This window comes from Rhinatrema bivittatum, chromosome 2 (assembly GCF_901001135.1).
Source record: "Rhinatrema bivittatum chromosome 2, aRhiBiv1.1, whole genome shotgun sequence".
NCBI lineage: Eukaryota > Metazoa > Chordata > Amphibia > Gymnophiona > Rhinatrematidae > Rhinatrema > Rhinatrema bivittatum.
The window spans coordinates 579,033,413-579,058,756 of record NC_042616.1 but is presented as its reverse complement, the minus strand read 5'-3'; the positions used below and the strand labels follow the sequence as shown (position 1 = coordinate 579,058,756).

The 25,344-nt window shown below is 42.1% G+C and overlaps 1 protein-coding gene across 2 annotated transcripts in view; it reads right to left on the bottom strand.

Annotated features, from left to right (window-relative positions):
- MTCL1 (microtubule crosslinking factor 1) overlaps positions 1 to 25,344 on the bottom strand; it is a 375,130-nt gene that overhangs the window by 78,067 nt on the left and 271,719 nt on the right. For both annotated transcript variants that reach the window (XM_029591011.1, XM_029591012.1), the window contains exons 9-10: positions 23,202 to 23,393; positions 5,604 to 5,771 (exon numbers count right to left, since the gene is read on the bottom strand). In XM_029591011.1, the coding sequence (XP_029446871.1) occupies positions 5,604 to 5,771; positions 23,202 to 23,393 (360 nt within the window). The remainder of the gene's footprint in view (positions 1 to 5,603; positions 5,772 to 23,201; positions 23,394 to 25,344) is intronic.

Sequence of the window (25,344 nt, the reverse complement as noted above, 5' to 3'; positions counted from 1 at the left end):
AAGGCACACCCTACTTCAAGGGCAGAGATGGGATCCTTACCCTCTGCTGTGATAGGAACAGTTTCACTACTATAGAGGCTAAAGAGGAGAGGCCCACCACTGCTTCCAGGTCATTGCCTGTCCCCTCCATGGAACAACACAGCGCTCCAGGCCCCCTTCAGCAACTATCATCCTGCACCACTGTCCCAAGTTTCCAGGTCCTCCGAGGGCAGCATCAGCTGTGATCGAACACCACTGTGAAGGAACACAAGACCGAGACAGGCAAAGGCAGTGGAGCTTCCTCCCACGATAAAAGAGTGGCCAAGGAAGCATTGATTGTATATATTTTTCACCTCGAGCACTCATATAAATAAATGCACCTTCACTTTCTGAAATGTCTTTGTATCAGAGTGTTCCTTTCCTATTGAGTCTGGTGATGTATCTCCTGCAAGTCCTCCTGACTGAAGTCATGTGCCTCCTCCTATTCATCCAGATGATCTTCTAGTCCCTTTGGTGGAGGCAGGTCCTTGGTTTAGATAGGTTATGAAGCATGCAACAGGTAAGAAAGATCTCAGATCTTTCTTGTAGAGAAGACATCCCCCAGATCTGTCCAGGCTGCAGAAATATGTTTTGAGTAGACAAAGCTCTCTCGATGACTCTCGATGACTGCCCTGGTCTGCCAGTGGGATTATGAGCCAGGTTTTTTTGAGTGGATATCCTCTATTATATATAGGGGAGATCACAAAGAAGAGCAGAGTTAGATATTTCTTAGCGTTGGGCTGTGGGACAGTTCCCTAGTTTTATTTATATATATAATTTATAGTTCGTTAATCCACAGATCTCAGAGGATTACAGTCAAACATTCACAATAACTAAATCAAAATTAACATGACAATCTTGGGAAAGGTTGAGGTTGGAACAGTCCTCCTGGGCCAATGCTGCAAGTCCACCTAGATATGTGGAAGACCAAAAAAGAAGAGTTGCTGTACGGTGGCAGTGATAAGTGCATTCCTACCAGGAAGTCAGCCAGGCCCCGGTGACATGCCCTTCCTGAAAGCGGTCATGGATTCCTTACTGTGAGAGGATGTAGGCATGACTGGATCCCAGAAACCTAATCACAACATCTATGCTGATCCCCCTTGGCATTGCAGATTATCTGCAAATCGAAGGAGTGGCAGCCCCTTGCAGCTGCAGCAGGTAGCCTCATTAGCCCCTGGTGCCTCTATAGGGCTATGAGTGTAATCAACAGCCCCCAAGACAGAAGGGAAGCATGCAATATGGTAGAATTCAGTCATTATTTGCTGTTGCTGTCTGCTCCTAAGGAAAGATTATATAATGCTGTGTTTTCCTGAGAATCGCAGCCAGGAACTGCTCAATACATGTGGAAATGGCAGACTAGCTTATTCCAGCCATGACCCCTAGAGTGTCTGCAAGATACCAGTGACCAAAAATGCAAAGGTGGTAGTGACCTTGATGAGTACATCTTTGGGTGGTCCCTGGGGTAGAAGTGAGCTGGTCCTGCTCCAACTGCTGCCATCGGTACAGTATGGTTTCCTTGTTAAATCTAAACTTGCACATGACAGTTCCAAAAACTGTGCCCTAGTCCTGTATACTCTGTAAGGGGTACCTCCTCCACGGTTCTTTCTCCCTCCTCAACTGTTATATGCCAGGAGTGTCCATAAGCCTATTAGAATAATTTTAAAGTTAGAATCTGCACCACTCACTCACACTCCCCAGTATAATCCAGTCTGTCCCAGGTATACACAAGCTCCCACCTCCAGTGTAGCTCAGTATGTCCCAGATACATTTGCTCACACCCATCAATACAGCCCAGTCTGTCCCAGTAACCACCCCAAGTAGGGCCCAGTATGTCCCTAGTCCACTCACTCCCACACTCTAGCCTGCTGCCGTGTCCGCTCACGCAGAGAAGTCAGCCTGCCAAACACCAAGCTGAAAAATACCCTGACAGTTTGACCTGGGCATGTAAATGAGCAACAGTAAATTTACTCGTGCAGTCTTTGTGTGTAAGTTACTTTTAAAACAGCTCATTACATGTGTGCGTGCATACGATGCCCCAACAAGAGTCTAACTCACCCACTTTTTTATGTGTACTTTTACTCACAAAGATGCACATATAATGCATGTGACCCGTTTATAAGATACGGAATACACATGGATGCTTCTCATATGTGTATATGCTCATTTTTTCATATGGAATGTTTTTGAAAATTAATTTCAAAAAGCTACTGTAAACAAAAAATTCATAGTTATCAAAAATGACCAAAATGCAAGCTATCAAGAAAAAAAAAAATTACCAGTAAGCATCTGCTTGGAAATAACGCAATTCTGCAAGTGAAGGAAGGGAACGCACAAGACCTCAGAAAGACTTGAGAGTCAGCCCCCACAGACTCCTACAGGGGCTGGCTGGGCCTTTTTAATCGAGTGAAGTTATACCGAACAGAACACAGCAACAAGTCAATGTGCACTCATATAGATTCTACTTTCACCACACTCTGAAATAGACACTCAAATTCACACTTTTATATGTGACTCCAGTGTCACAATTTCAAGCTCATTATTTAAAAATCTATATATAGTTAACTCCACATGGTTTTCAGATAAGCATCACCTTCCAGTGTAGTGTTCAAAGTTCTCACATGCCAATTTTTCCCTACATCATCCAACTTATTTTTCTTTCCAGTGTATGTACAGTATAAAATCTAGGGAACAGTTGTCCACAAAAACAATTACAGACACATTATAGATCTTCAATAGTACAAATTATTATCAGCGCACATCAATAACACATCTTAGTTTAGGCAAAACTAAATTCAGCACAGGGGTTTTCATTGCTCTGCTGGTGACAAACAGGCAAATAAAATAAATAAGTGACTTGTAAAATTCAACTACAGATGCATAGTAAGGAAATATATTTTACAATTAATAAAATGTTGCAGAGCCTGCTCTCTAAGCACTCTGAAGTCACTTAATGACTTAAGCATCTACACCAGAGAGAGGATATAAACATGCAGATATTTCAACAATATACATAATGCACAGACAGACAGCATTTTCTTGGCAGAAGGCAATTCTAGATGCAAGGGCCATAAATTAAGCTGGTAGGGGAGTAGACTTGGGAACATTTCATGTCAGAAAAGATGCTAGATGTATGGGGCAGCCTCTTTTTAGAGGAAGTACAGGGGGGAAAAAAGCACCTTAATGATTCAAACTGGCATAGGGCAAGCACAGAGGATCCAAGATGCTCTTACAGGGAAGATAGACAGGTCATCCAAGTAGGATTTGCAGTATAGCTGTAGAGGTGACATGGGACTGGGGAGGGAGGAGGAGCACTGGGCAGACAAGATGGGCCTGACTATCTGTGGTCAGTTTCTATGTCCTTCTGTTTGGATATGTGAAAGTTTCAGAATACATATGCTCTGTTCAAACTGAATGGTTGTCCATAGAAGAGGAACATCTATATAAATAAAAATGTAAATGTTCGTTTGTTCAAAATCTTAAATCTCCGAAAGTTCTTCATCGATTGCTGTGAAATTTTGACACAACGTTGCTTTCGAACACGTACGTGTTTTTACATACCCATATTATATAGATGTCACACCTGTGACAGGTAAAAACATGCTTTTTTGGAAAAATAGCGCCATCTATTGGACGTAAAAGCAACACACGCTATCTACAATATAAATGGGCTCTTATCGACGGCCCGCAAATGCGCAGTAGAGAGCAGTTCTACCGCGCATGTGCGGACCATAGAGCTCTGCACTACGTGCTGGGTGTCACAGAGGGGAGGAGGAAAGGGCAGACGAGTCGCCGCTCCGAGAAACGTCTCAGCCTGTTCCTCCGCCGCTGGGAAGGGGGGAGGGGACAGTTACACACAGGAGGAGGAAAGGGTAGAAGAGTCACCGAGCCAGTCCGTCCACCGCCGGGGAAGGGGGGGGGAGGGAGTTGGGATGGCCGGAGCAGAGCAAATGCAGTAGAAAGCGGCTGTGAAGAGATCACAAGCAGCTGCAGCCTGCAGCAGCCAAAGTGCAAAGAGCTGAACAGAGAACAGCTCGCCCTCCTCCCCCCCGAGTCCTGCAGATAAGGAGAAGCCAAGTAAATATCCCGCATCTGCGGGGGGGGGGGGGGGGGGGGAGGGGAAGGCAGTGCTGGCAACCCGCCCGTGGGTCTCAGCCACCACGGGAAGAGTTTACATGGGCATCGCTCCACCCCCACTCCCAGCAAAGCACCGTAACGACAGTGAAAGCCAGAGCCCTGCTCCCTCCTCCCTCTCAAGTCCCCAATCGGATTTCTTAAAGGCACAGGTCTCCCAGAAATAGCAACAAAAGCTCGGCAACGTGTCCCAAATCTGTTGCTGTGCCTGCCGCCTGCCCTTTGAGAGGGAGGGGGGGGGAGACCAGAGTGTTTTCCTCACTCTCCCACACACAACAGGCACGGGAACTTTGCAAGCTCTTGCAAGTGCAGAGCAAAGACTTAGGTGGAGAGGGGACAAAAATCTCGCCTGTTTTAACTGTGTGACAGAGAAGTGTGGTAATGTGCGCTGAAGGAGAGTGTGAGTGCCAGAGAGAGAGGGAGACTACGTGAGGGATTGTGTATGTGTGTGAGAGGGACAGAGGGAGAGTGTATGTGCAAGAGAGAAAGGAAGCCTATGTTGGGGGCTGTATGAGAAAGATATTCTCTACCCCCCCCCCAGCTCTCCACTTATAGGTTAGAGTGGAAGGGGTTGAGTGTAGAGGAGAATGGGAGAGCAAAGGAGTTGGGGCCTGTAAGGATAGAGTGAAAGAGGTCTGAGCCTGTCCCTCCGCCACCGGTGAAGGGATGACAGGACCATTACGCCTCGCGAGGGCCACCTCTGCTGCTCCTACCACCGCCCCCCTCTGGCCCTTCGTGGTGCCACGAAGGGCACCACGAAGGGCCAGAGGGGGGCGGTGGAGGGGGAGGAGCAGAGGAGCAGAGGAGGGGGAGGAGCAGAGGAGCAGAGGAGGGGGGCGGTGGGGGGGAGGAGCAGAGCAAAGATGTAGGAGGAGAGGGAACAAAAATCTTGCCCGTTTTAACCGGCTTGTACTAAATATTTTACAATTCCATTTCAATGTTTCCGATTGCATTGTTAAATTGAATTTTCATAGATTTCGATTTATTTTCATTTTGATTTAATTATTTCATGTGACATTGCATTGAATTGAGCTGTGTCGTTTACCATATCATTCATTTAGTGAGTATAGTTTATTTTTCTTTTTTCATTCTTTTTCATTTCTAGAATTATGCAGTTTACATCCAGACACAGATTGCTTCTCACATGGACAATTATATGTTGCGTGTTCTAGAGTTGGCAAACCAGACAATCTCTATATCTGCACAGACAATGGAACAACAAAAAATATCGTATACCCACAAGCATTGTGAAATTAAACATATTAGAAACGTGCGCTCTCTTTTCTTTCTTTTCCATTTAACCAGACTGAGCCACAGCAACGCGTGGCCGGGTACAGCTAGTATAATAATAAAAAACACTAAATAAGTAAGACATTTCATCATATTCCTAATTATCTGCTACATAATCTAATATATTGGATAAAGGATGATTCATTTCCAAGCCAGGCATGTACCTGCTCCAAGCGGCACTTGAGCTCTGTCCCCTCCATTTGCCAGGCTGCCTTGTCACTGGCATACTGCTGCTGGAGACCGAGACGCTCTCGCTCCTCGTCCCGCAGTTCAGATCGAAAATCATCTAATAAACCCTTCAGAGAGCCCAAAAGACGCCGGTTTTCACTTGCCTGCAAGAACAGAGAGACAATCCTATATTAAGACAAAAAAAATCTCTTGGTGAAATTCTGTTTTAGCAACGTAATATTTTCATATCATGTTACAAGAAATATTCTTGTTGAGCCATTGGGCATGCAAGCTAAACCATGGCAGGTTTGATGAGCTTTAAAAATTACTCAACAGGTGCTTTGTGATTTCTACTTGTGAAAAACCCTCAAGCACTTAAGTTCATATCTGTGTTATTTTAGCAAAACTTTTAATGATCTGTTGTGCAGCAGGAGTCGCAGTATACGTGGGAAGAGGGCCTTTTGAGAACAAATTATGCTCTGGTTTACAGGTACAAAAAGTTCCAAAGGATCCTTGACGAACGAGGCGTTATGTGGAACGTAAGCCAGGCTGCTTTCATGCTCGCTGCTGTAGTACTCAACGAAAATCACTACAACCGTTTCCTAGCAACCACTGCGTTATTCCATCATTGAAAAGGTTTTAACAAAAAAAAAAACCACAAGGCAAGATAAGAGAGAATTGGACTTCCTGCATTAAGACACTGGGATAATGGTTAATATTTCTTCTAAATACTTTACATTTTGCTGCTGTTCTATGCTAGACTTAAAAAATTGCAACTTTTTTTTGTGATGAAACTAAAACAAAGGCTAAGCTTTAGAAATAAGGAAATTAGTTACATGGAAGATGGGGTGGGTGAGAGGTCCTGATGTTGGGTTCCATATGGGTGCTGTATGCTTATCTAACCAAAGTGGAAGAATCTCAATAGGCAGAATGCATGGGTCAGTTTGGTCTTTCTCCACAATTGTTTACTATGGGCTGGATTTTAAAAGAGTTACACACGCCGGGCCTATTTTATCAAAACAAAAACAGTGACAATGAAATTTTAAAAATCCAACATATGTCCTTCCAGCCATTGGCTTGTCAATGCCTAGAGGCTCCATGCTACCATGCTACCATTTATTCTTGGCATCTGAACAGTGGAAAAATAACTGCAAACAGCCAGCACCATTAAAGCAATATTTGGGAGATGCTGGGCAAAAAAAGAGAATATTTGTCATGCGCTGATAAAGATATTTGGAGCATGCATGGGTAGCAATCAGCAGACAGACTCTGCCAAGAGACATAGCTACAAAATGCCCATTTCACCCAAATTCTCACACCTCTTATTTATCTTCGATAGCCCTCAAACTCAAATAAGTTTACTGTTGCTTGTCTGGCTGGAGTGCCGCCACAACATCCTCTAGGAGTGATTTTAACACAAATTGAAAAGCTTGATGCAACAAACCTATTCCTACCATTGTCCTCTATACCTGGCCCAAGCATGCTTAAAATTTGTTACTGTGCCAGCCTTTAACAACCTCCATTTGGTAGACTATTCTAAGCCTTGTCGTCATCGTTGGTCCTTAAAAGATTCAATCAATCCAACACCTAGGCCCCCCACCTATGCCTTTATCACCAAGTTTTTAAATAATCCACACAGCCATCAAAACAAGTGAACTGTTGTCCAAAATTTCAGATGCAATCTGCTTGTTGGTATTAGGTTATAACCATAGCTGCTCTAGTACGGGTTACTCCAAGCCTTCCTGGAATCCTGATACAGGTATTAGGGTTGTAACCATTTTCATACAGTTCCCACAATATATCAAAACGTTATTAACGGGTGTGGTGACCAAACAATCAATTAAAACATCTTTTGCAAAAACTATATTAGAAAATTCATAAATCAAAAAGATAAAATTCCATGGGTAATACATATTCACAAAATATTTCATCTAGTAACGACCCAGATACATACACACAATAAATCTAACCCCCAAAAGAGCTATTAACAACACAAGGCACGTTTCGTTTACCAGAAGCTTCCTCAGGGGCATAATAAATCATTGTCTCAGCTGTCTCAATGGGTCATCACATTGTTATTTAAAAGCATTTTTACAATTGTATTACAAAACATAATGAAAATGCAGTAATGTAAAAAACAAACACAATAATATGAATTAATACAATGAAAGATAGATGGATCCTACACTTTTAAATAAAAGCTCCAGTTAATTTAAAACAAGAATATTTATTAAAAAAATATCCCTATGTTATTTTACCTCATTAATATAAATAATTTTGGAGATTATTATTAGTTATTTTAGATTGTGAACTATTTTAATGTGACTCATTTTAAAAAAGATTCTGATTAGAATGGAGCTATATTAATATGAAATTTCTTGAAGTATTAGTAGTGGAAATAGTACATGTTGAGATTAAGAACAAGGTTTAGGCTGGTTTTGGGGTTTTTTTTTTTGTTTTTTAAATTTACTTAAGTGACTTGCTTCTGTTTAGTCTGAATATACCAGTCATAAGTTATCTGCTAGAGACGTCGGAAGTGGAGCAGAGGGTCCCTCGCACCTGGCTCATTTAAAAAAAGGTATCAGTGGGGATGGGAAGGGCAAGGAGAAGGGGGTGCAGGAGTAGCACCCACTTCCTTGTGGATGGGTGGGAGGGAGGAAGGCGGATTTGGTTTTTACGGTAAAAATCGGGACGAGGCCTGGTCCACAATATCGTGCAATTCAGTACTGTTTAAAAAGGTTTAGGGGGTGGGGGTATACAGGCTGACTTCTATTATGCTTTGGGGGGGGGGGGAATGAGAGAGGGAGGGGGATTGGGCAGCTTATTTTGACCTTTAGTATAGTAGGTGATGACAGCATTACTTAGGCGGATATCTTTTCAAGACATCCAGTTAAGTAGCACCTTATTCGGCCACACAAGGCTGCATGACTTTAGACCTGCTCTGCAGCAGGCTTAAAGTTATCCGGCTAACGTAGCCTGATGTTCCCGATAGTCAGCTAAGTTATCCAAATATCTCATCCCTCCCCTGAAACGTCCCTTTTCTATACAGCTAAATTATAGTCGGAAAAATCATTATCCGACTATAATTTAGTTGGATGAGCGGCTGATATGCTGTATTAGCCATTTAGATGGAAAACTTGCAAGTTATCCGACTAAATGGCTTTTGAATATTGATCTCAAGATTAATTTGAATAAAAATCAATAAAAAGGAATATCATACAAAAAGTAAATGAGACTTCATTACTTTAGAGATGATGGTGGTAGTTTATAAAGAAGTGTTAAATATCCCAGAAGGGTCTCTCTCTCTCTCTCCCCCGTATTTATTTATAAAGTGTGTATTGAAGAGAGACCCAGAAGTGAATGCTCTCCATGATCTTGTGCGGACACCAGCCTAACATATTCCTGGAGGGGGTAGGGGGGAAGGTCGATGGAGTTGGAGTTAGTAGTGAGTGGGTCCCGCACGAGTCCTGGCCCTTTTTTTGCAGCTTGCAAAACTGCTTTGCCTCCTCATTGCCAGGCCCTACGTGGGGCAAAGAAGTGACAATACAAAGTACCAGACTACCCCCTGTAGGCTATGGGTGTTAGCGCCCAGATTTCAGGCACTAATGAGTACCAGGAAATTTACAGCCCCGAGGAAGGCACACTTTTACATGTTTTGCATAACTGCCTATGGTCATACCCTTTGGGGACATAGTGAGAAGTGCTCTAAAGGATCTTACTGAAATGTTAGCTCTAGAAAATACACAAATTATCTTGCTGGACAGAGACTGCTGCTCAGAAGCAGAGACTGGCAAATTAGTCCATCGCAGACACTTCACTGCCAGATAATTAGAAAAAGCAGCAGCACGTAGCCACCTTCCTTTTACCTCTGGTTCCAAATATGCTGGCCGATTACGGGAATGGAGAAACTCCCAGCATTTAAAGGCTCTGGTAAGACTGTTTGAGAAGTTTAGAAAGCCTTTATTCAGCAGTATGCGAAGACAGCTTAAAAATGAGCTATCATATAATGCTGTTGATGAGAACCAAAAGTTCTATGTTTTAATATATGCTTACACTGCAAAATTTTATGAAGATTGAACAAAGTCTGGTAGACTAAGCAAACATGAATCTACAGTGCAGTGACTGCATCCCTACTGTCTGACAAACAAAAATCGAGAGAAAAAGTAAAAAAGAAAATACGTAGAGCAAACAAAAGTTACCAAAAAGTAATTGAGAATCCGTGCTGTCTGAAGACCAAGATTAGATTTAATGCTAAGCAAATTCAGTGTGGACAGATCTTGCTAAATAGTAACATAGTAATGATGGCAGGAAAAGATGACATGGTCCATCCAACCTGCCCAGCAAGATTCTTATGGTAGTAACTGCTACTCTGTGCAGGTTACCCTCATGTTTCTGTTAATCAAAACCAAGCAACTGTCAAACCCATAACAAAATTACTGCTAGCAACTTTTTTTTACAGGGTGAGCGGCCTTCCTGATAATGCATACACAATGCTGCTGCATGAACATAAGAACATAAGAAAATGCCATACTGGGTCAGACCAAGGGTCCATCAAGCCCAGCATCCTGTTTCCAACAGTGGCCAATCCAGGCAATAAGAGCCTGGCAAGTACCCAAAAACTAAGTCTATTCCATGTAACCATTGCTAATGGCAGTGGCTATTCTCTAAGTGCTAATGGCACTTAGAGAATAGCCACGCGCTTTGCTTTTGGACTTGGCTGTAGGAGGAGTCCCCCACCGATGGAAGCAGAGAGCAATGCTGCAGCTGCATCAAAATCATGTAAGCTAATCGGTGCCTTCTGTTAGAAGGATTACTAGACGCTGCTCCATGCTGGTTACCTCCCATGCACTCTTTTCTTAATTTACAATTCTAGCCTTCACAGTATTGCCTTTTTTAATTCATTTACTGTTTTTGTCTTCACCACCTCCTCAGGAAGGGCATTCCAAGCATCCACCACCCTCTCCGTGAAGAAATATTTCCTGGCGTTCTGAGGCGTCCCTCCTGGATTCACAGAAGTGAACCCTAGCTCTACAATTTGCTTTCAAGATTTGAGGAGCATGCATGTGTGGGAGACCCTTGATCTCCCACTAGCTGGCCCTAGATCCCTGCCTGGCAGGTAATAGCTCGGAGGGACAGACCATTCCTTGAAGCGCCTTCCCCTAAGGATGCCTGCAATGGTACAGTTCTTGTCCAGAAGGGCGGGGTCAGAGCCATAGTGAGTGTGGTCAGTTTAGTTTGGGTTTTGTTGAGAGAGGAGGTGGGTTTTGCTCCCGTGTGTTGTGTGGTTGGGAGACTGCTCAATTCCAGTGCACTCTTTGCCTGGTAGGGTCTCTCTCTTCCTTAGAATAAAAAAAGACTTTAGTAAGTTTTTCAAAATTTGGTTGTGCCCGAGTATAATCCTATTCCTGCTGGCTAGGCAACCGCCGTAACCAAAGGACAGGAAGGAGAAGACCTGGTTATTCCTTTCCATCCGTTGAGAGGATTACAGTGCCTCATCATTCAGTGATGACATTTTGGATTTTAGTGCAAAGTTGTGTTTTTAGTGAGGAGGTTTTTGTAAAACCCCTCCTCACTGTTTGGCTAGCTTGGCTTGTAAGAACCCTGCTGGTATCCAGAAAAAGACCTTTTTCCCTACTACCCACATGTTAAATTACAGAGTGTTTTGTTACCATCTGCTAATACCATCTTAGTTACTATGGATGTCATCTCTGTTTATACCAGTGTTTCTCATGACACTGAACTTAAGACTATTGAAATCATTTTTTTGTCTACACAACACACACATGGCATTCCTATTAAATTTCTATTGGCTCTAGCTCGACTAGTATTAAAGAAGAACTATTTTAAATTCAATATTTTTTTACATACAAACTCATGGGATAGCCATGGGCTCTTCAGCAGCTCCATCTAAAGTGAATTTAGTTATGGATGTGCTGGAATAAAAATGTATTTATAAATCATTTTTTCTCTTGTTAATTTTTGGGTTAGATACATTGATTTATTTTTTCTTTGGAATTCAACAGAAGAATCTCTAGTAAAGTTTTTTTAAACACCATCGATTTGCATTTAAAATTTACTATGAATTTCAGTACAGACCAAATTTCATTTTTGGATATGTTGATATTTAAAAGTGATAATGGTTTGGAGACTACAGTGTACCGAAAGCAACCAGATCATAACAATGTCTTAATGTATCATAGTTTCCATCTGTGTGCTTTTAAAAATGGCCTTCCGGTGAGCCAATTCTTCAGAATATGCTCTATCATTGAGTTTTGGCTTCACAAATTTTTTTTTTATTTATTCTTTATTAACTTTTACAAATTATATCAATAATTCTCTTGACAATAAATCAAATGTATACAGCATAAATTTCACATAAAATTAAAAGAAAATACCACAATCTAAATATACATTAACAAGTCCACAATGAGAGATCCAAGTGGTCACATCTATCTTAACCATATAGAAATAGAATCATAGCATCGGCAGGAGTTATATATATTATGTGAGGTGGAACAAACTCAGACTTAATTAGGCATTGGAGCTAAGTTATAAGAGCTCACACATGCTGTAATTCAGATTTATCAGACAAAAAACTGTATTAATTGTGATGGTAAGAAAAAGAGAAACGATTTATCTTTAAACTTAGACATTTACAGGGAAATCTTAACGTAAAAGATGCTCCCATCTGTATGACTGAGGTCTTAATAATAAGAATTTTCTCCTTTTCTGAATAGATTTGAAAACGTCCAGAAATATTCTCACTTGCATCCCCATAAATTTTTCTAGATGATGTTTAAAGAACAACTTCAAAATCCATTCTTTGTCCATCTCCAGTGCAAAATTAACTAATAAAGTAGCTGGCTCTGCTTGGGCTTGGTCAGATATCTCCAGAAGATCCGAAACATTTAAACCAGTTACACCAGTTTTAACCTCCCCTGATTCCCTCAGGGGGTCAAATAGTCACACCAGAGGTTTCTCTTTTTAAGTTATCCCTCGCTGGGGCATAAAATACACGAGTAAGTGGTGGAATTTGATCAGAAGATACTTTCAAAATTTCCTGAAGATATTTGCTAAACATGTCTCTTGGCAATATATAGGAAACTTTGGGGAAATTAATTATTCAAAGATTCTTATTTAATAGATTCTCCATGTTTTCAATTTTATTTAACAAAGCCAAATTATCTTTTACCAAGAGCTCATGCTTATTTTTCACAGAATTAAGTAATATCTTCTCAATATCTTGACTATGGATAACCTTCACAGTATTTTCCAGCGATATAATTCATGCTTCATGGTCTTCCATTTTAAGCGTAAGTGGCTCAGTCTGTTTAGTCATCAAGTTACCTAGCCCAACAATAGCTTCCCATAAAAATTCTAAAGTTATTTGATCTGGTCTTTGCGGGCAAAAAGAGGAAATTATCAGACTTATTTGCTGTGGCGTGGATGTAATCCCCGGTAAACTTGGCTCTGTTTCACCTCTGTCTGGGCTGCCAAGGAGCGCTTCATACCCTCCGGACGGTTCTTCCATGCCGCTTTCTCCTGAAAGGAGACTCCCTGCCCGGCTCTCTCCGCTAGCACTTTCGACATGCAGAGCTTCTGGGTCTCCATCCGGGGCTTGCAGCAGTGCAGGATTCCTCGGCGCCTCCCTCACCATTGGGACAGCGTGGTCTCGGGGTCCGGCGGGGAACACGCCTCCTCACCTTCTGTTCCTGCTCCTGCGTCTCCTCTCCCAATGTTACAGCTCCTTGAAGAACGTGGGCGTCCATCGGGCCCATTCATGACATCTCAGGGGGCCCAAGGGACAGCCTTTTCCTGAGCTCGCCTCTTCCTGGCTGAATGGGGCATTTCAAATAGGAAATTCTTTAAGGAAAATCTCAAGGTAAGAGCACCACGCTCACGGTGCTAGCACTCCATTGCCATCTTGGATCTTTCATGATCAGAATTTTTCGGCTTCACAATTTTTTGAGCGAGGTTATCCTTTATCTATATTTAAGGCAGTGTATAAGCAAGCATTGTATTCCCCTCGCTCGGCGTTGTTGGAGTATCGTGATAAAGATCTGCTAACTCTAGTTGTTTGTGTTTTATAGCACTCGAACAAGGCTGCATTTATAGCTCTAAGTATGTGTCAACACTGGAATGTGCTTCAATTTCATGCGATTTTTTTTCTGATGAGCCTTTGTTTTCTTTTAAAAAGGGCTCTAGCATTAGAAATCATATTATCCGTGCATTTCTACCTCCAGTTGTCAATGTAATGGAAAAACTATCAGCTTGGGCACTCCTCTTGCGGTTCTTGCAATAAATGTGTTCAATCACTCTTGATGGCAATCCCTGGCAAGATCTCATTACTAAAGTACATTATCAGAAACTGTTCACTACAGATTGTAATTCACAATGTTGTTTATGTGCTACAGTGTAATTGTCCACAAGTCTACATAAGACGCACAAGGCCAATTAAAATCTGTTTACGAGAACATCACAGTATATTACATACAAATGTAGTAAAACATTGTTTGCAATGTCAGCACACTTTTGACCATTTACGTTGGACTAACTAAAGCACAGTTAAATTATAAATAACACTGGGGTTTTAAATTGTCTTCAAGTTTTCCACAGGGTATGAACAATAATATAGAGTGGATATCGTTTGTGTGATTCAGAATACTGGGATATTATCTTCTATCACCAATGAGCATTAAGCTGATTGGCCCTTTTAAATTTGCCATTTTTCTATTGGTGTTTCACTACCCAATCAAACTGTACAAATAAATGAAAGTAAGATGGCAGATCCTACAGGGAAACGCTTTAGCAGTTTCTGAAAAAGTTATTTTCTAACCAAGACATGTATATATCACATTTTTTAACGTCTCTTTTGAGATTCGTATGGACACTCTAGTGTATGATTTTTTGTTTCAGAGAGTCAAGTTAGATTGAATTGTCGCCTGCGCCCCTGAGGAAGGAAATATCTTCCGAAACACGAGTCATGTCGAGCAAGCCCTTCTTTATATGTTGTAATAAGATAAGTAATTAAAAAAAAAAACTAAACACATGGCTTTTTCAATCTAAACTGTCCCCTCCGTACATTCCACTCACTAATTTTTTCCAACCCCCCCCCCTGGAGCTCCCCCCCAAATCTCCCTAAGCCTGAACCAACCCTAGCAGCCCACACCCCAGCTTGCATTTAAGCCAAATTTCCCATTCCCCCCTTCCCCATACTCCTCTTAATACCCACCTTAAATCTCTTCCCTCTTTCCATCATTAGAACGTTATGATATTACAGAATCTTCCCCTAATAATTGAATACTTATCCCCTTTACCGTATTAATACAATGCCAAGTTAAATTCATTCTTATGTTATTTTAATGTTTTGCTCCTTTGCTGTCAAATATATCTCCTACGTTCAGTCAAATGCATTCAAATGTTACTCTTATGCGTTCCATGTTACGGTTGTGCCTTGTTCCTGGCCTTCCGCTTGTTCCTTGTAAACTGATACGATGTGCATACGGCTATCGGTATATAAAAAATGTTAAATAAATAAATGTCTACAGTTCACATTTGATAAATTTGCATCTTAAAGGGTAGATTTTATCAAAAAAACAAAATTTCAACAAAAATAAGAAAACAAGAAAATTCAAAAATAGATTTGTGAGACCTAGGATTATAAACATTGTATGGGCATTTGATCACTCTTAGTGGTTTTAAAATATAAACCACAAATAAGTGAGTCCAACATTCACCCATAATTGATGTGAGGTCTCTTTTGACTGCAATTATATGAGTTTCTTCTGCATATGGTTCTTTGTAATTTATATGGATATTGTTTTTAACATAAAGAGCTACTTCTCTCCCTTTCTTTTCTTCCTTAAGCTATAGCCTGAGATGGTCATATACCAATAATGAGACTCAGTGAACCATGTCTAACAGCAACAATGTCCAAGTCAGCCTCCACTACTAGGATCTGCAGGTCTGGGATTTTATTGCCCAGACTACAAACATTTGTGGTCATAGCTGTACAACTTTTCTTCCTTGGTTTGCTGCTCTTACTAGTCACCTTTTCTAATTTTTTGAGCTGATTGATTTGTTTTTTTCTCCTCCCACTTCCTGTATCGCTTGGGGTGACCTGCCAATTTCACTGGCTACCTCATGCCACCCCACCCTCCAGTTTAAATGCCTGATAATATATGATTTGAATTTCTTGCTTGGCATTCTCTTTCCTGCCAAGGATGAATATGCACAATCCTTACCATATAAGTAAGATCTATCCACAAGCTTTTTGTGTAGAGTGGTAGCTTCTTTTCAGTTATCTCTAGTGTATATTTTTACCTATTTTATTTAACATTTTTATATTCATTGTTGCCCTAGTTTTAAGAGAACTACCCTTAAGAACATAAGAACTTGTCATATTGGGTCAGACAGAGGATCCATCAAGCCCAGCATCCTGTTTCCAACAATGGCCAATCCATATTATAAGTACCAAAACATTAAATAGATCCCAAATTACTAATTTTCTTTATTTAGATTTTTATTTTCCACTTTTTGGCACTTCAAAGTGGATTACATTCATGTATTGTAGGTGATAAGCAGTGGCTATTCCCTAAGTCAACATGATTAATAGCAGTTTATGGACTTCTCCAAAAACTAATCCAAACCATTTTAAAGTCAGCTGCACTAAGTGCAATGAACTTCAGAGCTTAATTGTGTTGAGTGAAAAATAATTTTCTCTGATTTGTTCTAAATGTGCTACTTGCTAACCCCCTAGTCTTTCTATTACCTGAAAGAGTAAATAACCAATGCACATTTACCCATTCAAGTCCATTCATGATTTTATAGTCTACAATCAAACCCCCCCTCAGCCGTCTCTTCGCCAAGCTGAACAGCCCCAATTTCTTTAGCCTATCCTCATAGGGTAGCCATTTCATGCCCTTTATCATTTTGGTTGCCCTTCTCTGCACCTTCTCCAGTGGAACTATATCATTTTTGAGGTGCTGCAACCAGAACTGCACACAGTATTCAAACTGCAGTCTCACCATGGAGCAATACAGAGGCATTCTGACATTTTCCGTTTTATTCACAATTCCCTTCCTAATAATTCTTAACATTCTGTTTGCTTTTTTAACCGCCGCAGCTTCCTGAGCTGATGATTTCAATTTATTATCCACTATGACACCCAGAACTTTTTTCTGAGTGGTAACTCCTAATATAGAACCTAACATCGTATAACTACGGCATGGGTTATTTTTCACTACATGCATCACCTTGCACTTGTTCACATTTAATTTCATCTGCCATTTGGACACTCAATTTTCCAGTCTCGCAAGCTCCCCCTGCAGTTTATCACAATCCACTTGTGATTTAACTACGGTACTCTGAATAATTTTGTCATCTGCAAATGTGATCATCTCACTCACTGTACTCCTTTTCCAGATCATTTATAAATATATTAAAAAGCACCGGTCCAAGTACAGATCCCTGAGAAACTCCACTGTTTATCTTTTCTACTGAGAAAACTGACCATTTAATCCTACTCTCTGTTTCTTGTCTTTTAACCAGTCTGTAATCCACAAAAGGACATAGACTCCTATCCCATGGCTTTTTAGTTTTCTTAGAAGCCTCCCATGAGGGACTTTGTCATACACATTCTGAAACTCCAAATACACTACATCTACTGGTTCACCTTTATCCACGTTTATTAATCCCTTCACAAAAACATTGCAGATTTGTGAGGCAAGATTTCCCCTGGGTATATGCTGGCTATATCCCATTAAACCATGTCTTTCTATATTTTCTATGATCTTGTTCTTTAGAATAGTTTCCACAATTTTTCCCAGCACTGAAGTCAGGCTCACCAGTCTATAGTTTCCCAGATCACTCTGGGAACCCTTTTTAAATATCGGGGTTACATTGGCCACCCTCCAGTCTTCAGGTACAATGAATGATTTAAATAATAGGTAAACAATTTACTAGTGATAGGTCTGCAATTTCATTTTTCAATTCTTTCAGAACCCTAGGGTATATACCGTCCAGTCCAAGCAATTAGCTACTCTTCAGTTTGTCAATCTGGCCTACCACATCATCCAGCTTCACCGTGATTTGTTTCAGTTCATCCGAATCATCACCTTTGAAAACTGTCTCCAGAATGGGTATCTCCCCAACATCCTCATTAGTAAACACGAAGAAAAGAACTCAAGCGGCCTTTCCACCAAGGCCTTATATTCCCCAAGTGCCTCTTTAACCCCTCAATCATCAAACAACAGATTCCCTTGCAGGCTTCCTGCTTCAGATATATTTTTTAAAGTTTTTAATGAGTTTTTGCCTCTGCAGCCAACTTCTTTTCAAATTCTCTCTTATCAATATTTTAACTTGCCAATACTTCGGCTTTTTCTTCAGATGGATCCTTCTTCCACTTTTTGAAGTAAGTTCTTTTGGCTAAAACAGATCTTTCGCTGTACCTTTTAACCATGCCAGCAATCGTTTGGCTTTCCTTCCACCTTTCTTAATGCATGGAATACAGCTGGAACTGCACTTCTAAGTTATGGACATTGTTTAAAAGTACCGACTGTTGTACACTCATCCTTTGTAGCTGCACCTTTCAGTTTTTTCTATTTTCCTCATTTTAACAAAGTTTCCCTTTTGAAATTTTAGTGCTGTAGATTTACTTATTTTCTCCCTTCCAGTCATTAATTCAAATTTGATTATGTTATGATCACTATTGCCAAGTGGCCCCACCACCGATAGCTCTCTCACCAAATCCTGCGTTCCACTAAGAATTATATCTAAAATAGTTGCCTCTCTCATTGGTTTCTGAACCAATTGCTCCATCCAGGAATTTTATCTCTCTAGCCTGTCCTGATGTTACATTTACCCAGTCAATATTGCGGTAATTGAAATCTCCCATTATTACTGAACTGCCAAATTGATTAGCTTCCCTAATTTCTCTTAGCATTTCATGGTCCATCTCATTATTTTGGCCAGTTGCATGGTAGTATACTCCTACCAATATTCCCAACACACATGGGATTTCTACCATAAAGATTTTACTGTGTATTTAGTCTCTTGCAGGATCTTTATCCTGTTGGATTCTATGCGCTCCCAGACAAAGTGCCACACCCCCCACCAAGCTGATTCTCCCTATCATTGTGATATAATTTGTAGCTGGTATAGCACTGTCCCATTGATTATCCTCCTTCCACCAGGTCTCTGAGATGCCAATTATGTCTATCTCATCACTCACTACCAGGGCCAGTGCAAGGGTATTGGGTGCCCTAGGCAACCCTTGCGCTGCCCCCCTCCCAGGCCGTGCCCCCTCCCCGAGTCACACCCCCCCCCCACTTGTTTCACTCGCAGCCCTGAGAAGCACAGTGTCTCTGTTTCTCTTTGCCACGAGCGGGATAGGCCCCGTTTGCGGCACCATGTGGCTGCTCTTTGGTGCCCTCGGTGACCGCTGAAGTTCGCCTAATGGACGCGCCGGCCCTGCTCACTGCTATACACTAAGGGGCGGATTTTAAAACCCCTGCGCGCGTAAATCCTTCCGGATTTACGCACGCCGGCGCACCTATTTTGCATAGGCCGCCGGCGCGCACAGAGCCCCGGGACGCACGTAAGTCCCGGGGCTTCCTGGCGGGGGCGTGGCGGGGCAGGATGATGCGGCATTTAGAGGGCGGGGTGCGGCATTTCGGGGGCGGTGACGTGGGCGTGGTTTCGGCCCGGGGGCGTTGCCACAGCCTCCGGAACAGCCCCCGAGACCGGACCATGGAGCGGGGCAGCCGGCCGACAGGCGTAACTTTGCCGACAAAGGTAAGGGGGGGGGGTTTAGATAGGGCCGGAGGGGTGGGTTAGGTAGGGGAAGGGAGGGGGAAGGTGGGGGAGGGCGAAGGAAAGTTCCCTCCGAGGCCGCTCCGAAATCGGAGCGGCCTCGGAGGGAACAGGCAGCTCGCGCTGGGCTTGGCGCGCGCAGGTTGCACAAATGTGCACTCCCTTGCGCGCGCCGACCCCGGATTTTATAAGATACGCGCGTATCTTATAAAATCCAGCGTACTTTTGTTCGCGCCTGCTGCGCGAACAAAAGTACACGCTCGCGCAAGTATTTAAAATCTGCCCCTAACTCTCCCTTCTTACTTCTTAGACTTCTGGAATTGGCATATAGACATTTCAAAGTGTGTTTTTTGTTAGTATTAACAACCTGCTTTTCAGTTGACAGGGATAATTTGGAATCTTTTAGCTCAGGTGATTCTTTACTTATAGGTACATACTTTTGCTTTTATTGGAAACTCTCTATTGGGATGCCATAATTCACGTGGTGAACGTTTGGATTTCCAGCTTGAAATCCTTAGTTAGTTTATGCTGACTGTCATTATAAGGGCTGAGAATGCACTTTTAGGCCTAGCTAGTAACAGCTAAAGACAGTCATAATGAAAATGAAGAGGCAACAGCATGCAAGGAATTAGGCCAAGAGACTTCCTGGGTAAGTTCCATCTATGGGATTTTCCACACTCTGTTTCATTAGTATCCTTCAAAGATACCTCCTCCCTCCAGACCTTGCACTGCTGAGCAACTGTTGGTTTTCCCTCTTGTTCCAGTTTAAAAGTTGCCCTATCTCCTTTTTAAAGGTTAGCTCCAGCAGCCTATTTCCAACCAAAGTAGTGTATGGTCTTAAAAGAAAAATGCATAACAGACACACAGAGCATTTAAAATTGATCATGTTCGCAGTTCCATGGGTAGGTTGCATCTGCAGAATTGCAAGCATATTTGCAATGGAAAACCCTGTAAGGGGTTTCCCTGTGGAAAATCCGACCAGGGGTCGTGGGACAATGGAAGGGGAATTACTGCAGGGTTCTGGAAGGAGCCCCTAGCCAGGGACTGTTACAGCAATGACTCGACTAAAGAAAGATGGGAAAGGATACTCAAGAGGGGAAAAATAAAAATGAAGTGAAGGCTCACGGCACCAGATCTCGACCTTGGTTCAAAATGAGCTGGAAGTATAAATGAGCAGGAGGAAACTGCCATTTTACTGAATCGGCCTGATTGTACTTAAATGCAGGGCCAGATTATCTATTACATTCCATTTGTATCCCAACAGGGCTAGCACTAGTGATTGTGCCGCCCCATGCAATTTCCGTGCTGCTGCCCACCCCCCATAAACCCAATGCAATTTACAAACAATAAAAATCTTATCAAATCAAACTAGTATAGTAATCACTAATTCATTAACACAAAATAAAAACCAACATTCCCACTCATCAGCTCTCTCCTTTTAACTCTTCTCCCTAGGTCATCCAACAAAACTCTCAACCCACTTCCTTAGTCTCTTAAATAAAAAATTTAACTCAACAGCTTACAACCAAATTATTCAGGGAAAGCATGGACAAACAACCACACCTTCAACAACTTCTGCAAGTGTAACAGACTGCCCTCTACATTAAGTTCTAACAGACGAGTGTTTCCCCCCTGAGGTGCAACAACATAAAACATCCTGGCCCTATTTCTCTCTGGTCTAACCTCCAGCACCCTTGGTACCAGAAGACAACCATTAACCTAAAACACTTATTCTATGATAAAATGCATTGAGATGGGAAAACAGAGCCAGTCAACATGAGGCATTACCCGTTTATTAACCTACTTGAACATTTGGGACATAGGGTCATAAAGTGAGTGAAAACGGGTCAGGAAGCGGCACCCTAGACTGGAAGTTCAGTTACCTACAGAGCACTGTCCTATGCTCTTCACACATTATGGCCACAAATATTCACATAGTACTTGTACAAAAAGCATTTCAGCCATTGGCTTCGGAGTTTTAAGATGCAAGAATAAAATTACCCGGTTTCTGGTGACTGCGAACTGAAAGATATTCATTTGGTATACCGCTTTGCAGAAAGCACACACAGAAACACGATTCACTGTGGGTCCTAGCACAAGTCTATTTAAAGGGGTCTGACCCACAGTTATATTTAATCAGGAGTTGCATGATTCCTCCGGCCCTCTGTACAGATGCTGCTATACGAGTGCAGCATTCCATTTTCCCCTAGTGATGTTTACCCAAACACATATTTGAATACCTAACTGCTGCAGAGTCTGCCTGCTTTCTTCCTGCCTCCCACTCAATCTGTGCAAGCACTTAGTTCCTAAAAAAAAAATGTTATTTTCTAATCAGCATTTCCAAACCAGTCAAAGGGCTCCATTCTCCCAGATTATTTTTTAGTCTCTGGAGGACACGTAATGAGAAAAACCTAAACAGCAACTGTCACAGAAGCAGATATTTAAGAGGTTTGTTAAAAAAAAAAAAAAAAAAGCGTGCAACATATAACTAGCTGCAACCCACTGACTATTCAATACAGGATATGAGATCTTCCACCTCCCTAGCACTTGGGGTCAGAGCCAGGACAGCAAGCAAGCAAGCACACACACAGACAGACAGACAGACACACACACACCACAAGTTGGAAGGCTAAGTGTGGTACCCTTCTCCGTATCTGTGCTGTTCGGGCTCTGACCCCAAGGGGGCGCACTCAGCTGCAGAATGTGTATGCTGAAAAAATAAATCTTTGGGGAGGTGGAGGGTCACACATCCTCCACTGAATATTTAATGGGTTGCAGCTATTTGGCCCTCCAGCTCCCCAGAACTTTACCTTTGTAGAGGACATGTAATATATATAATCACACCCTTAAAAATAAATAGAACAGCAGGTGGGGGTCATTGTCAAAAATTAGGGCTTCCCAAACTTGTCCTGTGACCGCGCCCCCACCATGCCAGTCAGGTTTTTTAGGATATCCACAATGAATAGGCAGGAGAAGAAGTTGCATACCCTGGAGACTTAGCGTATGCAAATTTATCCCACGCTTAGTCATTGTGGATAGCCTGAAGATCCGACCAGCTGTGGGGTCCCCAGGGTGAGTCTGGGAGCCCTGCCATAAATGCTCCATGTGTGCTTTCCTCTCTGCCCATAGACATCCCCACCAACACATGCTCGCCCAGACACTCCCAAAGCCTTTATTCTGCCTTCAGCAGCTCTCAGACCTGTTGAAGGCAGTATAAACCTGGGCCAGAGCACTGCTGCAGCCAAAGAAAAAAAAAGGGTTAGTGCAAATAAATTCCAAAGCCTTCCCAAAGCCACCCTACTCACCTCTGAGTCAAATGGAGTTAATTTGTGTGTGTGTGTGTGTGTGTATGTGTGTGTGTGTGTGTGTGTGTACGGGGGGGGACGGGGACGGACATTATTTTATTTATTGATTTATTTTGAGAATAACCTTCACAGGTAAATGAATACAGTGCATGGCAGTATTCAGAAATGACTGTCTAAAAATCATACTTAGGCAGGGAAACTTGAAGCTACACCACACAAAACTATGGTTCATTTTAGTTTGGGGGCTCACAGTCTGGGATAAGCAAAGTAAATGTTACTCACTTCCAATTATGTAATACCTGCAACAAAATCAATCTTTCACTACTGCGGTTATGACATGCTGCTTCTGCAGCTCTTCAGCATGAGATGGTGCACAGCCGTATAAGCGGCAGGACAATATAAATGGAGCAGGACGTTACAGAACCCCCCTGAGAACTCAAAGGCCACCGGGAAGAGGGGCGCTGGCCCATGTGGTACCTGCTTCTGGTACTGCAACAGCTCTGGCGTCTGCAGCTGTGGTCCCTGCCCAGCAGCGTGCGGTGAGGAATGCTGGGGAAAGTCGGAAAGTCCAAACACAAGCTCCTCTTCCTCAATTTCCTCCAGGTCAGGATCATGCTCTTTAAGTGCAGGATGAATGTCCATTTCAGGCAGGGAGTCCAGTTGCTCAATCTGCAACAGGAACAATTTTCTGAATTCAGCAAACCCTATGGGTGCACTACTAATTAAATAATAATAAATAAAAGCCTCAAAGTTTTTCCCCTCATTAGAACTTTTGATAGCTAATGTCACAGAGCATGCATTAACAGTGACAGAAACCAAACAAGGGGATTGGTAAGCCCATACCCATGTGATAACCCGTAAAAATGCCTAAACTCCAAGGCAACCATGTAAAGGGTTTTGCAGCATTTACCGAGCACACCTGCCTGGTAGGCAATAATACATGGAAAGAATCATTTTTAAAATTTAAGATGGTGTTTTTTATTCCTGCAAATCTCACTGCCTCTGGAGCCATGTGAAGAGGAGAAGTTTTCAGGTACACATTGGGAGATTCCGAGACACAAATGACACTGCCTAACAGGTTAAAAATGCTTGATTTTCTGCAGCCATTATATAAAACCTTTCAACACAGGTGAACAGCGATTTGCTTATCTCCCTTTAAAACCAGAGATAAATACCGCTTCTAAGACCTCGCAAAACAAAACAGAACACACAGACAAGCTACACACAGGCTCATATAGATACATCTTACATCTGTAACACTGTGGCTTGGCTGTGTGTTCTGTTTGGTTTATGTTTTAAGTCTGTTTATTGTATTAAGAACATTCACAAAGCGAGAACATAACAGAGAATAAGCAAGGCCTCGACGCGCGCTTCCCAAGGCCTGCTCCGTACAGACATGTATAATCCCGTAAGGATAACCCCCCCAACAATACATGTGAGCATCTCAACTGAGTTAAACAGGGATCATTATAATCATTAAGCACTAAGCTTCTAGCAGGAGGAGATAAAGACTGTAAATAAGAATCCCACACTAACAAAAATGTTCTTCTGTGCTTCATTGTGTTCTGTTTTGTTTACGAGATCTTAGAAGCAGTGTGCGTGTGTGTATATACATATATATCTATATATATATATTTAACAATAACCTTATGACAGCCCCCTAAACTACAGAACAGAGGCTGCTAATTACACACTTTGGCATTTTAATAAACACTGAAATCCAAGGTAACCAGCAAAAGCATCCTGAATCAGTGCCTGAACTACTGCCAAGGATTATTCACACCACCGCATCTAGCAACACTGAACCACGGCAGAACGTAGCTATTACACCCATACTAAAATGATTCAGAGAAAGAAACTTGCAAAATCAGGAAAGCCAGTAACAGCACAACACTGAAAACAATGGTTAAATACCTTAATAAAATACTTGTACGTTATAGGTTAAAAAAAGGTCATACTATGATCAGAGTATTAAGCTGAAAATGATGCTCTATTTCAGTATTTATAACCTGATAGGGGCAAAACCGCAGAGTGCTATATTGTCTTAAGTTAATGTGTGCTTGCAAAGGAATATTAGAGTCACATTCAAATGGAATTTTGTTTTGGGTTTTTTTTAATTCATCCTAAGTTTGCAGTGCTTATGATCATCATTCTCAGGCAATCTGATGTAGGGATCAGTGGCTGAACTCCATGTGGGCTGTCCTGACTCTGACGTGCTCTTTTGCGTTATTACTGGTGAGTGGTGGGAAAATCAAGGATTAGTATGAAAATGTGATAAGGCCAGAGTGCTGCTGCTGTGCACAGAAAAAAAAGAGGAGGGGATGATTCTTCTGTACAGGTCACTGGCGAAGGCCTCACCTAGAATACTGAGTTCAGTCCTAGCAGTCACATCTAGGAAGGGACAGACACAGTCTGCAGCAGGGTTTCTCATTTTTTCATGCCAGCAACTTGTTGGCTGCTCTTCTAAACTGAAGACGAGTAGTCGGCAGGTACCTTTGGAGGAGATTATTGAGAAGAAAGAGGCCTGGGGGCTGTGCCCTGTGGCTGAAAAGCAGGGTTGCTTCAGGAGTCTTCACCAGTCTCGACCCACACCTCATCCACATAGACAGTGGTGTAATGC